This window comes from Molothrus aeneus, chromosome 11, assembly GCF_037042795.1.
Source record: "Molothrus aeneus isolate 106 chromosome 11, BPBGC_Maene_1.0, whole genome shotgun sequence".
NCBI lineage: Eukaryota > Metazoa > Chordata > Aves > Passeriformes > Icteridae > Molothrus > Molothrus aeneus.
In genome coordinates, this window is record NC_089656.1 from 10,415,159 (window position 1) to 10,430,310 (window position 15,152).

The 15,152-nt window shown below is 37.1% G+C and overlaps 1 protein-coding gene across 3 annotated transcripts in view; it reads left to right on the forward strand.

The window, feature by feature from the left end:
* The window catches only part of CHD9 (chromodomain helicase DNA binding protein 9), a 79,541-nt gene that overhangs the window by 33,373 nt on the left and 31,016 nt on the right, over nt 1-15,152 (forward strand). For all 3 annotated transcript variants that reach the window (XM_066557539.1, XM_066557537.1, XM_066557538.1), the window contains 8 exons: nt 3,745-3,856; nt 6,935-7,084; nt 8,199-8,267; nt 8,352-8,407; nt 9,752-9,869; nt 10,382-10,468; nt 11,776-11,913; nt 14,104-14,225. In XM_066557539.1, coding sequence (XP_066413636.1) covers nt 3,745-3,856; nt 6,935-7,084; nt 8,199-8,267; nt 8,352-8,407; nt 9,752-9,869; nt 10,382-10,468; nt 11,776-11,913; nt 14,104-14,225 — 852 coding nt within the window. The remainder of the gene's footprint in view (nt 1-3,744; nt 3,857-6,934; nt 7,085-8,198; nt 8,268-8,351; nt 8,408-9,751; nt 9,870-10,381; nt 10,469-11,775; nt 11,914-14,103; nt 14,226-15,152) is intronic.

Sequence of the window (15,152 nt, forward strand, 5' to 3'; positions counted from 1 at the left end):
AATACTGTTGATAATGTAGGAGTTTTATTGTTAGTAATTTAACAAAGTGCTTTGGCTACAAATGATAATATCTGAGTGGTGACTCTGGACACTAATTATTAGTTACTTGGTGTTTTCTGTTTTGGGAAAATTGAAGTAGAATGATGTTTTAAAGGCCAGCTGTACTTCCTATTCCTGACGTGCCTAATATGCATATGCTGCCTTTTTCTTCCTATCCTCTTTAATATTTCCTTTTTCATTCTTTGGAGGTTTTGGAAAGTGTTTATCACTTTAAAGCTGTTCAGAGTACTGACAGTGTTTCCATCATGTTCCCTGCTATGAAACAGAAGGGGAATGGAGCACATTCTTACTGGTTTTCGGTTGTAAGAAAGAAGTTGCAATGCTCTTTAAATAGTGGTTATTGATAGCTCTAAAGCATGGTAGGAGTCCTGTGCTAAGGATCAGAAGTAATACTGGCTCATGAGAAATCTTCTTTTTAAACCTTATTTGTGGTGTAAGTTTCTCAACATCTTTAGTTTATAATTATAGAAGAAGAAAATATGTAATGAAGAAATCTACACCATCTAATTGTTGAAATATTTATAGTTGTTATGTAATAAGATAAATATGAATTGAAAAAGGCAAGAGAAAGTGAAATTGGAGTGGAGTCTGGTGATATTATTTATTCCATGTCTACAGTGTGCTGTTAACTTTTCATAGAAACAGAATAGATAGTTTCTGTTCAGAACAGTTTGTTTCAGGGTGGAAAAAGGGATTTTAGCCAAGGATCTTTATGCTTTCATGCAGAAATTTATAAACTGGCAAGAGAACTTGTTCGCTCAATGAAAATTTCTCACAGAATTGATCCAGTTTACAAGCTTCTGAAAATCATTGTTTTCACATAGCAGATTTTTTTTAGAAGTTTTTGGCCAAAATATGAGCAGATTGCATTTTTACTGATAGAAATGTATGACTTTAGCACCATACTGTTGTTCAGCAACTTCTGATAGCGAGGAGCATTGTGATTCTGGGCACTGGATCAGAAAGAAGTAAAACTGCATTTGTTCCTGTCATTGGCACCATATCCATATAGAGGAAGAAACATTCTGATCTGCAGCATGCAGAGATGTGCAGAAAATTTCAGGGAGAAGCTGGTGAAGTACTGGGGGTAGGGAGTGCATGCTCAAAGATACAAAGGCTGACAAATGGAATATTGTGTGTAAGGTGCAGGGGCAGAGCAAGAGGTGAACCCAAGGAGGGACTAAAACTAAGAAAAGGAGGGGAACAAATGTGCAAGGAAAGATGTAGCTAGAGCAGTCTAATCACAAAATAATAGCCCATGTTCTAAAACAGAAGGTCCTTAAAATCCTCAGCTATTCAGTGGATGCACTAGAGCCCATAGAAACCCTATATCCCTTAATACCGTGGTTCTTGAATACTAAAGGACCCTTGAGCCTAAAATAGTAAACAGTAGTGCATGAAGTGAGAATGAGCTGTGGGTGCACAGATACAAATATTTAACACAGCAACATGCATTTAGGAATTGTTTTAATCTACCATTTCACAAAAGAGGATCAAAATTTGCAACAGATTGCCCAGGTACCTACCAGCTGTCAGCCTTGGAGATAAGTGGAACTTAACTGGGCTGAGCAACATAAAAAAACTCTGAAGGGCCTTAAGTAGGGACCACAGGTCTTCCTGAGACCTCTTCCAGCTTGACTTACATCTTAACACTTGCTTGATTAAAGAACTTTCAGTTATCCTTTTTCTTTGAAAGAATTTAAGAGCAGGGAAAACATATATTGATATTTCCTACCATTTTTCCAGACCCGAAAGGTGCAAATCACGGGCTTGGTGGGGTGGATATTGTTTCATGAATGATCTTACAGGAAATTCTCACTCATAAGTTTACCAGCTTTCCCTTTAAATGCATGTTAAATTTTAGCATCCAGAATTCCTTTTAACAACAATTTCAGAAGGTCAATCACAATGTGCCTTGTCTGCATCATTTTGGAATATATTAGCTGATTTGACATATTAGTGACAAGTGCTAATGTAACACTTAAATTTTATGAAACAAAGTGAGATAAAAATGGAAAAAGCGATTATCCAAGTCCATCACTAGAAAGTGTCATATTGGACAAATACCCAAGAATACAAGTGTTAAAATAAAAACCAAGACAAAAAAGAAAGATGATTCCTAATCAGAGCTTGAAAAGTGAGGGGAAAAAATACTCAAACTAACCTTGAAGTCAGTAGGGAAACCAGTGTGTTCATTGCTGAAATTATTTCCTGTGATTATGAAACATGTTTTCTCAGTAATAATTAAACTGAGAACACCTAATGAAAAGCCAAGCACCAGAATTTACTTGTGAAAAAGCAGCTCTGTGATTATGCTGACTGCAACTTCATTTCAACCTGCATCCATCAGTGCTGTTCACTTTGTGCTAAAAGTGAAAAAAAATTGGAGTGGAAAAAACCCCATTTTAGCCTTTCCACTGAACATACATAGTGATTAAATATTGAAGAGCCATGCAAATATTCCTTGCTCCTGAAGTTATACCTGCAGTCTTTTGTAAGCAATGCTGCTTAAACTTTCCATAATGTTTTGGTAATTTAACATGCTTGTGTTCCATGTGAGCTGTTAGTCTGGACATAGTAAATATTTATGTGTTCTCTTGTTTGAACACTTGCAAAGAGAAGTAAATGAGTTGTGTTTCAACCATTATATTCTCACCAATATTGTTTTCATCAGGTGGCCAGTTTATTTGATGTTATATTGCTGGAAAATAACTTGTCTGTATAAAGACTAAAATCTTGTGCTTAATTTGTTTGTAACATGGCAGAAGGACTTGTATACTGGAACACTCTCCTCATTTTCTGTTACAGATCTGATCATAAAAGACCATATGAAATATATATTTTAGGACATCTCTCTGTCTGTGATTTTCTTGAATAGTTTGTCATTCTACAATTATGCCACTGTAAACACATTTAAAGAAGTGTATTTGGCACATTTCAAATATGGAAAAATATTTTTACACTCTTTAGTTAGAAACAAATCTGATGATTTACAGTGTAATTTTGAAATCCAAAGAGAGGAATAATTGGTGCTTTTTCATTAGAATTTAACTAATTTATTCAGCACAATGGTGGTTCTTAACATACTCTGATAGGTTCTAAGATTACTTACAGATAAAACTATCAGATTTTGGATAGCTTTTTTTTTTTTCTAAGGACAAAAAAAGACTTGTTCAATTCCCTTATTTTTATCATTGAGTAACTTATTTAAGCATAAAAGTTTTGCATGTCAGATAGCTTTGGGTGATTTTCAGATTGTTCTTCACAGTTAATTTTACTTTTTCTAAGTAAAAGTAAGGGAAGCTACATTTTGCAGTGGTAAATTTTTTATGATTAATCATTTAGTGTTGTCATCTGCAGATTATATTTCTGCTAACTATGTATAGTTTACCACTGTCAGTTGGTTTAAATGTTGGATTTTTTACTTCTGTTTCTTGTGTAAAGATTTAAAATGTATATGATAATTAGGAGTTTGTTATAGCAAGGTAACTGTAGAGAAGCTCACTAACACTAGTGAACAGTACTGTCTGCTGTAAGGTATTTGAGACCTATTGCTCATTTTTCAGACAGTGGTGCTGGCTGAGTTTTATGTTGAGAATATGGGAATTGCTAGTGATTTGCTCCTGAAGTTACACACACTGGTGTACAGCATTCACTCAGGGGCTGGGGTTTTGTTTCTGACAGAAAGCTGATCATCACACTGGGCAAAAAGCAGAAAAGAAAAAACGAATCTTCAGATGAATTGTCTGATGCTAAGCAGACTCCACAGCGGCCACTGAAGGATGAAGACTCCCAGGTAAGTAATTGGTGTTCTCCCTTGATAAATGCCTGTGTGTTTGTCCACAGATCTTTTTCCCCCTGTCTCCAGAAAGTTGCCCTCCTTGGCTGCAGTGACAGTTACTCTCACACTTCTGTGTGTCTCATAGGCAGAACTTTTCATCATCAGCCACTTCTCTCAGTTTAAAACCAGAAAATCCTGCAGGGTAGAATCCCTTTTCCATGGTGGGACATCAGTGCCCTGCTTGTTTCTGTTTCATTTCAGTACAGAAGCCCATAGATTTGAGACTGTAAGTTCTTACACTGAGCTGGAAGTTAGACCTGATCCTTACTTTGGCTGAGTGTGAAAATGCAGAGATTTCCTAACAGACAGGACATTTATCCGTGAAGTTGGCTCTTTGAGAACTTTTAAAAGGGTTGTTTGCAGATTTCTTGCAGTGTGGGATCTGAAGGCAGCAGTGATCATCAATATGCTGATAGGCTGTAGTTGCTTGTGGACTATTTTTGAAGGAAGTGCCTGATGAAGAATTGAAGTGGTCAAGTCATTCCCTTGAGGAATAGCTCTCTTGTAGCTTACTTTCTACTGTTTTTTCATAGATTGCCCTGAAATAATAGTAATATAGCTAATTATTTCTAAAACTTGTGCACAAAGAAACGTGAACTGTTGAGAAGAGATAACATTCTGTTTATGTTTGCATTAGTAACAGAATTATAACTTCTTGCTTTAGGGCAATCTCCAGTAACGTAAGGTTGTGTGCTGGAACTGCACAGGTTTTTATCCTGTGGCAATTTCATCCACAGAGGCAAAATCAGTATTCAAAATAAGGTGCTGCTGAGTAAAAATTAATTGCATTAGTTGATGATAGTTGTCAAAAAACAATTATGAGATACTGAATTGCCCTCTGGTGTTTCACAGATAATAATGCTGGAGGGGAAAAGGGATCAGAAGCCATTTCCCAGAATGACTTCTCATTAACTGAAGTGATAGCTTGTCCTAGGTAAAGGTTACCTGAAAGGATCTGTAACTTTGCACTCTTGTTGTTATCAGATAAACATAAATTTATAGGCCAACAAATGTAATACAAAAGACTGAAGATCAATTCTTTCCTGGGCATGTCATGAAATCACCTGCTCCTGGTGTGAAGGGAAAAGAGGGATGGCATGAGAGGGAAATAACTTTTATTGCAGAATGTCACAGCATTGCCCTGCTCTCTTTAAAGGAGCTGGGGAGAAGCAGGAAAGACATAAATTGCTTTACTTCATTAATTCATTTTCTCTTTAGTTTTCGAATATGTTCATGATTTTATTTTTAAAGAGCTGTTTCTAATTTCTGTTGCAAATAGCTGCTTCAAAGCTCTGGGGGGCAATTTTAGGCCTTTTTTCCCCCTAATTCATTTTGCATGCTTAGTTTCCCATCAAGTGTCTTCCTTAAATAGATAGATTTTTTAATTTTTTTTTTTTTTTAATATGTAGTGGTACTTCATTTTTTGTCTTAGAGCCATTTGTTTATGGCCTTAGTTCTCAGCTCAGGGAAATACAAAAGTTTTTTTCCAAACAGCTCAGATTATATATTAATCTGTTGGAGAACATATGTTGATGTTTTGCTAATCACTTCATACTTTAAGAAAAGACATAGTGAGAAGAATTCAAAATGCCAGTTACATAATCTTGCATTGCTCATGTTACCTGGCTTTCTTTTTTTTTTAAAACCTACTTCTGTCAGCAAACTATAATTGATTTAAGTATAATGTGACATTAGTGTGTCCTTACATTAGAAATTCCTTTTGGTGATAACACCTAACACCACACACATTTATGGAAGAACAGCTAATCTACATCACTGTGGAAAGCTCAAAGGAGCTTCATTTTTGCAGCTTCTCTAGAGGAATGGTCATAGCCCTTCTTGGATTTGTACTGTACCCTTAGGTTACTGCTCAGTTTTTGCAATGTAGTTCAAGTAAGCTACGTCATTTACCAGGTACCAGCCAGAGCAGGGGCTCAATTAACAGTCAGGAAGAAAAGTTCCTGTGCTGCAATATCACTGTTACTTAATATCTGCTCTGCAGAAGCCATTGTGACCACAGGATTTAGGGTTTTGTCCTCCTCACAACTTGTTCTCCCAGCTGAGTACTGCAGTGTAATATAACATTGCAACCTGCAGTGGATTTTCTTGCACAAAAAAACCTTTTCTGTGTAGCTCAATATAATAAATTTGTTTTGTAGAGACAGTTTTGTTTTGCTGTTTTCATTTTTGTGATGATCAGTTCTCTAAAGCAGATGATAGTGTTTTCAAATGTTAGCTGACTAGTTTGATACTGCTATTTTTATCCACTGAATCCAATTTACAAATTAATCTTATGGTTAAATAGACAATGTCTCATGTTGGTTACTGAGGGCTAGGAAATGTTATGCAATATCCTAATAATCTTAAGTATTTGAAACTGTGAGTGAGAAGGAATTATTTTCTTTGACTGAACGTTATTTCTTCAGCTGGAATTTGTTGTCCTCAGATTCTTGCAGAAACCATAATGGAAGGGTTAGAGAGAGAAACTGCCAAGTAAGCTGTATAATGCTGTTAAACCTTGATGAAAGTGGAGGAGAAAATACAGACATTAACAAAGCAACAGACTTTATTTCATCAGCAATCTGACCAATATGATATAGTGAAAACCTTCATAATTTTTTGTACAGCACCATTTAGTAGAGACACATCAGCTTATTTTCTATCATTCCCTCTGATACTGGAGTTGGATGGTAACTGTTACACTGCATTAGGAACTCACTGTTGAAATAATGATGCTTGTGGAAGATCTGTTATGTATCAGCTTTGCTCCCATACCCTGAAAAGAGTGTTTCATGTTTGCTTTTGAGCCCTAAACATAAAAATATCATATGCTTACATGAAAGAGAAAATAACAATTTAATTAATTGAACATAAGTGGATTACAGGGTTTTTTTATTTCATGTTTTTATCAGATGTTGGCCTTTGGCTGTAGGTACAGCTGAAGTATTGCTTAGAGTGTCCCAGAAGATGCAGCTCAGGTTAGGGGAAATTTTGGGTAAAACCTCAATTTCTTTCCTTTCTCCTGCATGGCAGAAGAGAAGATCAAATCGTCAAGTCAAAAGGAAAAAGTACTCTGAAGAAGGAGAAGGGAAACAATCAGAAGAAGAAGCAGCTAAAGTTTCTGTTAAAATCAAGAAGAATTCTGCCCCTTTACCTGCTGAGCAGCCTTTACAATTATTTGTGGTAAGTAAAAATTGGCTTGGTCTGTGGGAGCTTTGTATTTGTCTCAGGTAGTTCAGTGAATAAAGCTCCTACCTTGGAATACATTATTATTTCTAAGCCACAGTTTAGTGTGACATTTGGCTAAAATCTTGAAAACTGTAAGAAATTACCTCTATTTTTTTGTGTTCCAAACATCTGTTGACTTAATTGAAGTTAAGAATAAGACTAAGGATGGGTATAGTTCAAGTAATGTTTTATGTGGCATAGGCATATGAAAAAGCTCTGTTTTGATGTTACCATGACTTACAGAAGCATCAAATTATTTGGAGGATTTCTGCTTACTGAGGTATTTAAAAAGGACACTCTTCCTCTCCCCACAACCCTTTCAGCTTTACACTTCACTGTTCCACTTGGAGACTCAAACTTACTGTCGAGCCATTCAAGGTGAACAGAGTGGCAGGGAAGAAACAGGAAAAAAGAGTTTGAGATGCTAGAAAGAGTGCCAGGAGTTGTAAGGGAAGCAGAATGATAATGTAATTGGGAACAAATCAGACAAGAGGGAAGGTGACTATTGCAAGCAGCTCACACAGATCACCTCTGTCTCTGGGACCACAGCCCCAGTTGTGGCAGAGCCCTGCAATCCCTCGTGTGCCTCATCTCAGCCACAGCCTCCTCTCTCTGATTCCACAGCATGTTTGGTGCCTGTGTGCAGAGTGGATGGATCAGACTGAGTTTTTCACATGCTGGGTTTCTTTTCTCTTTTTCCACCTGTCAGAGTTTTTCTCCAGTTGTGTGTAGTTGAATTCTGGTTATGTCCAGTGCATCAGTTTAACTCAGCAGGGCATTCACAGTGTCTGGCAGGCGGCAGAATCCCCGGTGCTTGCACTGAGTGTGTTTGGCAGGTGAGCACTGCAGCTGATGCTGTTTGGAAGTGCCAGACTTGCTGTAATTCTGCACATAACCCTCTCTGGATTTTAAATTTTACTCCCAGCCTGTTAGGGAATGCTGCTGGTGGAGGTCAAATTTACCTCTTTTGCTCATCTTCTGACAAGCCACTTGTGGTTGAAGGTTTTAAGCCTGAGAGAGAGGGCACGTACTGCAGTTTTATAATATCATTGTTTTCATGTCTTTATAGGAAAATCCGAGTGAAGAAGATGCAGCAATTGTAGACAAAATATTATCCTCCAGGGTAATAAAGAAAGAAGTAAGTGATTGTCATGGGATAAAATAGTTTATTTGAAAAAGGGGGCATCAGTCATTTTACATTTCCTCTGAATTTCCTTTCCAGATATCTGCAGGGATGACAGTAGATACAGAAGAGTTTTTTGTAAAATACAAGAACTAGTAAGTATTAAAAAGTTGTTTCATTGGATGTGTTGACTGAACTGTTTAGTATCATAGTTATTTACTCAAGTTTTATATTGCTTGAAGGTTATTTTGTCATCGATTGAGATTTTTCTTTACCAATTTAATCTTTAAATTTCTAAGAATCTGTGATGTGGTAGTAATAATTTTAAAACTATGAGGATTATGGAACCAGCACTGTCCAATAGGCTAGCAGCCTTTATTTGCCAAATAACAGAATTTTTTAGAGAAGATATTTATGAAATTAGAAGATAAATTTATTAATTTCAGCAGGGACTACATACCTGAGGCAAATTTTAATTTCATGAATTTAAATCAGAGGTGTTTTGTGAACCTAGATTAGATTTACAGTATCATGAATTTAGGAGATGTTGATGTAGTAGTTGAACTTATTGTTTCAAAAAGAAAGAAAAAAACCTGTGATAGAAATGAATTTACAGCAAAAGGAGGAAATAAAAAAATTGCAGGAAAAAAGAATTTTTTCCATATTTTATTTTAAATTTCATATCTATTTTTCTGTCACTACTCAATTCTTGATGCTGAAAATCCAAGCTTATTTTAAATTTTACATATGTGAATAATTGAATCTGATTTTTGCTATAATAAATGTAACTGTTTTTAGACTCTGCTTCCACATGTTGTTGGAGACCATTTACCTTGTGTTTTTCTGAAAGAGCAAAATCTGTCTTTTCATCCGAGAATGAGTAATCCCCAGCTGTGCCTTATTTCTAGCATATCTTTAGAAAGCTTTAAAAATTATGGAAATATGCTAAAAAAGGGGTGTGAGGGAGAGATACGTGTACTTCTGTGATGTAATTTCAGAAGGGCTCTCCTGGGGACAGGTCAATGCTGCAGCTGCAGGTTCTGTCTCAGAGCTGCTGGCCCAGCCCAGTCCAGGGCAGGCTCCTCTGCCTGGGGCTCTGCTGCTCCTCCTGAGCCTCCCTGGGCTGAGCTCTGTGCTCCAGCACTGCCTGGAGAGCTGCTCACAGGACATACCTGGAAAACACAGATCCAATATATGCAGTCATTTATATTTCTGCATACTTTCTGATAGAGGTGTCAGATTTTAAACTTGACTTGTTTAAGCTCACTTGAAATAAGCTTGTTTCTCTTCTTAGGACACATGAAAGGAATTTGTGAACCTATAGACTTTCACATATTTCATCTAAAAAACACTGCCTTAACTAGGTGCTGCAAGATGATTATTTGGAAGAATAAATCTTTGATCTTTATGGTGGATTCTGTTATTTTAACTGTATATTAAAAATAGATAGTAAGCTTTTGCTTTCACCAATGTGTTAATGTCAATCTCTGTGATTTTAGCTCATATCTCCACTGTGAGTGGGCCACAGAACAACAGCTTTTAAAGGATAAAAGAATCCAGCAGAAAATAAAGCGGTTCAAAGTAAGAAAAGCACAAAGAGCTCACTTTTTTGCAGATGTGAGTATGAAATAAAAATTAAATAAGCTTTTTTTTCCCTTTTAAAATTGTGATTAGTAGTTTGCTTTTATATAGAAGAGCTGATTGTTAGGAACCAAAAATGAGCCGTTGGTGTTGGTTGCAACAGAGGGTGGGTTATTTAATGTAATGTCAAGGGCAAGTCTTCTGGAGTCACTGAACTAACCTGACTAACATGGCTAAAAATGCAATTAGTTGAGTAACTCCTTAGAAGTGGTAAGGAGGGAAGGATTGTGTCAGTATGGCTAGTTTCCATAGGACTTCCACAAGACAGCACCATATCCCAGAGATCTGGTGTCAAATCCCTCTTCAGTGAGGGTTGCCCAAGAGAGCCAAGGGGGTGTGTGCAGGAGGCTGGTGTGGAATTTAAGATCTGTGCAAAAACCCCAATAATTTCCAACTACCAAATTTGTTTTGTGTACGATGAGACCAAGTCTTGGCAAATACCAACTGGTTTTTGCCTCTCTGCTGATTTTATTAATCTTTCACTGCAGATGGAAGAGGAACCTTTTAATCCTGACTATGTTGAAGTAGACCGGGTATTAGAAGTGTCTCTTTGTGAAGATAAGGACACTGGTGAGGTAAGTGTGTCTTAAAGCAAGTCAGGAAGCTCCAGGTTTGAAAACTGTAACTTTATCAGATCTCAGAGTAACACTTTAATGATTTTAAAGCTTCAGTAATATTTTTGATGAGACATGACAGTCTTGTCCTTTCCTGTGCTACCTGTGGATTTGAAAGACAAGTCAGCATTTAATAGCTTATATTTTTATTAGTATTAATAGGTCATAGTAGGCAAAGCTTAGGTATTGACTGACATAAATGTCAGGTTCAATAATTGTCTTGTGAGTTCCATCAAAAGGCTGATCCCATATACTGTCTTGTCTCTCTGGTAGTGCCATGGGGTCACTGGTAATAAAGGCTTTAGGCAGCCAGTGATTTGAAGTGCATTGATAGCCACCAGTGAACCATTCCCTCTGTATTTATCAAAACTCCTTTTTTTAATATAAAAGCATCTCTTCTGGAAAGCTATTACACAACAAAAACATTCTGTGATTAAAAAAAGAAAACAGAAAAGCAAGTCAAGCAATTAAATTACCAAAATTCAGAAAGTCTGAGAAAAGTGGAGATCAAAGACTGAGAAGAAAGTTGTTGATTAAGGCTGTTGGAATATGTGTAATGCTCATTCTGCTTGTGTGGATAGCAAAATGAGCAGACTTTACCCAGTGATTTCTGCATTAATCTTCCTAAGAGTTGAGAGTTAGAACAATTTTCATTGTATGCAGCAGATTTGTCATTATTAAACTTTTAGAAAAAATGTGTTGTCATAAGACTTTCCCCTCAGCTTCTGAAAGGATGAATCTTTATTTGGTTTTTAAATATTTACATCTTGAATCTAAGTAAGATGATGTACTTTGGTTCCATTTTTTTCTATATGTTGTTCATCAAGCCTGTAAAGCTTGATCAGAGTTTTTTTGGTCAGACCTCTGGCTTAGGAGCTCTAAAGCTCTGGTTTGGGCCTGGGTAGCCTGATTTGGAGAGTGGAGGAAATGTCCTGGGTGTAGCACTTCTGTAGCTAGCTCTGCCACCCTTGCCCCATTTCCACAAATATCACAAATACTGTAATTTATCTTTCCTGAGACTAAAGCAAGATTTTCTTGTGGGTAAGAGGGATTGAAAAGCACTTCAGAGGTCTACAGAAAGTGGCAGAGTGTTGGGAGCCAAGGATAAGTAGGTAGATAACAGGAATCTGCATGGAACATTTAAAAAATTGTCAGAAATGTGATTTTGATTGCAACTCTTGTGTAAGCAAGCTAAACTAATAGTAAGGCATATTAACAGTCTGTATACTAAATTAAAAACTGATAACATTCAGAATTTTCTTCTGCAGCCTGTTATTTACTATTTAGTAAAATGGTGTTCGTTGCCATATGAAGACAGTACGTGGGAGCTGAAAGAAGATGTAGATCAAGCAAAAATAGAAGAATTTGAACAATTGCAAGCTTCCAGGCCTGACTCAAGGAGATTGGTAAAATTATATCTAATTTACTTGTCTGTCTTGGTAAATCTGACTTAGTTTTCCCAACTTTAAACTCCTGTGTTAAAACATAAGGCTTATTGACATTCTGTGTAAAGTGTCTGTGTGCCTTGTTAGCTAGGAATAATAAAACATTCAGGTAGGCATAGATAAATAGTCTTATCTTAGTTGTTACTCTAAAAAAAATAAAGATTTTTGCTTAGGAAAAAACCTGAAGTGCTGTGACTTTCTGAGGTTCTAACTGAGCAGTGAGCCACAGGTTGAAACTGGCTATCACAGAACAGAGCACCTTGAAAATGAGCAGAAAGCAGGATGACGTGTTAACACCCTTTTATAGAGAAGAGAGTTAAATTTTGTGCTTCAGCACTGAAGGGAATTGGCAAATGAGATCTGTCAAACAGGTTCTGTAATTTTTTCCTGCTTTTATTTTTCTTCTTGTTGTTAAAGAGCTAGCTGAAAGGAAGAAAAATACATGTAATTAGGAAACGTGTTTTATCTTGAAATTATCAATCTTCTGTCTCTTAGAGCAGGAGAAAGCAAAATAGTTCTATTTCAAGTCCTGTATGTCATTGTCAGAGTAGGACATGTGTCCTGCGTGGTGTAGTACAACACTTGCTCTAACTTACTTCTTTTACATAACTAAATATGCACAGTGTTTTAATTTGGAGGCTTTGGAATTTATTTTAATGGTTTTTCCATCTACAGATAATGACAGTAGTCACGATTAACATCTTCATATTATATTGAGTTCATTTATGTAGTATTTATTTAAAATCCTGACATTTTGGCATGTGGGAAGAAGAGCTGTTATACCTCTGTTCCCATATTTGGCTGTGAGAGAAAAAGATGATTAAAGCGCAACTGTACAACTGACAGTCATCCCAGCATCAGCAACAAGTATTTTTGCTTCAGGCTCCAGCAGCCACAAGAAATTATTTGCTGACTGCAGCCCTGCAAGCAGGAGCATGGCTGCTCCAGGAGTGGGGGAGTGGACAGATGGCAGCTGGTGGGAGAGGGGAGGAAGGCACAGCTGCTGGGGAGGGACAGCTCCTGCTGCACCCAGACCTGGGCTCAGGTGATGCTGACGCTGGCAGTGCAGAGAGAGAGAATTCACATGGAAAATTCAGAGCTGCCACATAAGGCCACATGAGTCTCAAGTGAATGCAAGCTTTTATAAATGCTGGGAAATGGGGAGGGAGAGGGGGGGAAGTACAGCTGGTGAGAAAAGCTCCTACTAAAATTACTTCACTTGAATGTGTGAGTTTGTTCACGTCGGGATGCAGGAGCTGTCAGAAGAGTTTTCTGCTGGAATCCTACCTAGTATCAGTAAAAAACTGCATGATTGCACCTGCTAAGCTAGAGGCCAGGCTGTTCTGGCTCCAGGCTTGGGAACAAACTTGTGTTTGTTTGTGTATATACATAAATATTTTATACACAGTCTCTCAGCTTTCCTTAGCTTGTGAGGGCCCTGCAGGTGATACACCTTGATTCTCTCAGTCTGTTTTGTCATGGTCTTTGTCTCGTCACCCTGCCTGTGCTGATGCTGTTTGAATCAGATCCCTTGGGGAAATCTATTCAGGACACTAAAGCTCTCACAAGTTCACTTTTTTGTACTGCTGGTCCTGGCTTCATGCATTGGCAGTGGGCCCGAGTGATCAGCAGGGCAGGGCAAGTGCAGAAGGGAGAGGGCAAGGTCCCAGTAACTGTGTAGATGGCCAGCCTGCTTCAGCATCAGCTTCCAGAGCTGCCTTAGACTTCAGGGATGTTGTTAATCCCAATACTCAGGTGGCTCTCTTGTAGGTCAGCTGCCTGTTCTTAGAGCTGCCAAAGTGAAACTTCATGTAGCCTGGAAATTACATATCTAAATGAATTTGTGTGCCCTATTATTCCAGCCAAACTATTTGTATTCTATTTTTTAGAAATCAGTTGCTTAACTTAATTTAATTATCTTATAGACTTCAATTAATTTAAAAAACAGCAATTCATAGAGAAAAATAAATACAAATTTCAGATTTTTGCAGACTATTAATTAGTAAGTGATGTAACAATGACAGTTCACTTTTAAGGTGTAACAGCAACATTCTAAATCTAAAGTGATACACTCATGAAGTAGTGGGGTTAGATATTTTGGAAAAATGAAGCAGGTATCAATCTGTACCTATATTTATCTTTCCCTTAAAGGACCGACCACCTCCAAACTCCTGGAAGAAGATAGAACAGTCCAGGGAATATAAAAATGGCAATCAGCTCAGGGAATATCAACTGGAAGGACTTAACTGGCTCCTATTCAACTGGTACAATAGGTATATGCATGGAATATTTTTTAATGTAGATTTTAAACCATATGGAGTAAATCACTTTTATTTGAGATGAATACTGTTTAACTAAATTTATTGCAGCTTCTCTGCTTGTAGCTAAAAGGATGTAACTGGAACAAATTTCTCAACCTTTAGGTGTGCAAGGATGTTTTATTCATGAAAATTAACAAAAATATTAAAATAATGCAGCTAATATAACTGAAGATAATTTTCAATGGCTATGAGGAAATTAAAGCAAAAACAACCAAAGTGCAAGCTTTCACAGTTTTTGAAATTTTTTGCATCTTTCAAAATGATTGCTAGGAATAGTATAATAGTTACCTCTCTTCAAAAGTAAGGCTAGTAAATAATTGCACTATCTGTAATTTAAGGTGATGTTAACTTCTGTGCATTAATGCTGTGTGTTATGAACAGAAGTATGATCACTTGCAAGATCTTTCCCAGAATGAAGTATTTTTTCTCTAAGTTAATTTTCTGTTAATGTATCTTCTGCTTGCTGTATTTCCAAAGTACCAGTTGCATATTTCTTACAGAGATGATGGCAGTGAGTGTAGCATTTTACCATGTATGTTATTGGTCTGCAAAAGGAAATCTGATTTTAATTCTCATTCAAGCAGTGCAGGGCTGTGTGACATCTGCAGACAGTGGGAAGGGCTGCAATGTATGGCTGGGGGCAAGCATGGAGTGGTGCTTCATGCAGTAATTTAGTTATAGGCATCTGTCTAGTTCTGGAATCAAAAAGGGAAATTTGCTAATGATGCTCTGATGCACTCCTTTCATGTGAGTGTAGCTGGGATACTTCCTATGTGTGATTTCTAGGGATTCTTCATTAATTTCTAGCAGTTTTGTCAAGGTGAATGTGCATGTAGGAAACCTGCCTAATTTAAATTCCTTTAATTAGGGCAAAGGTAG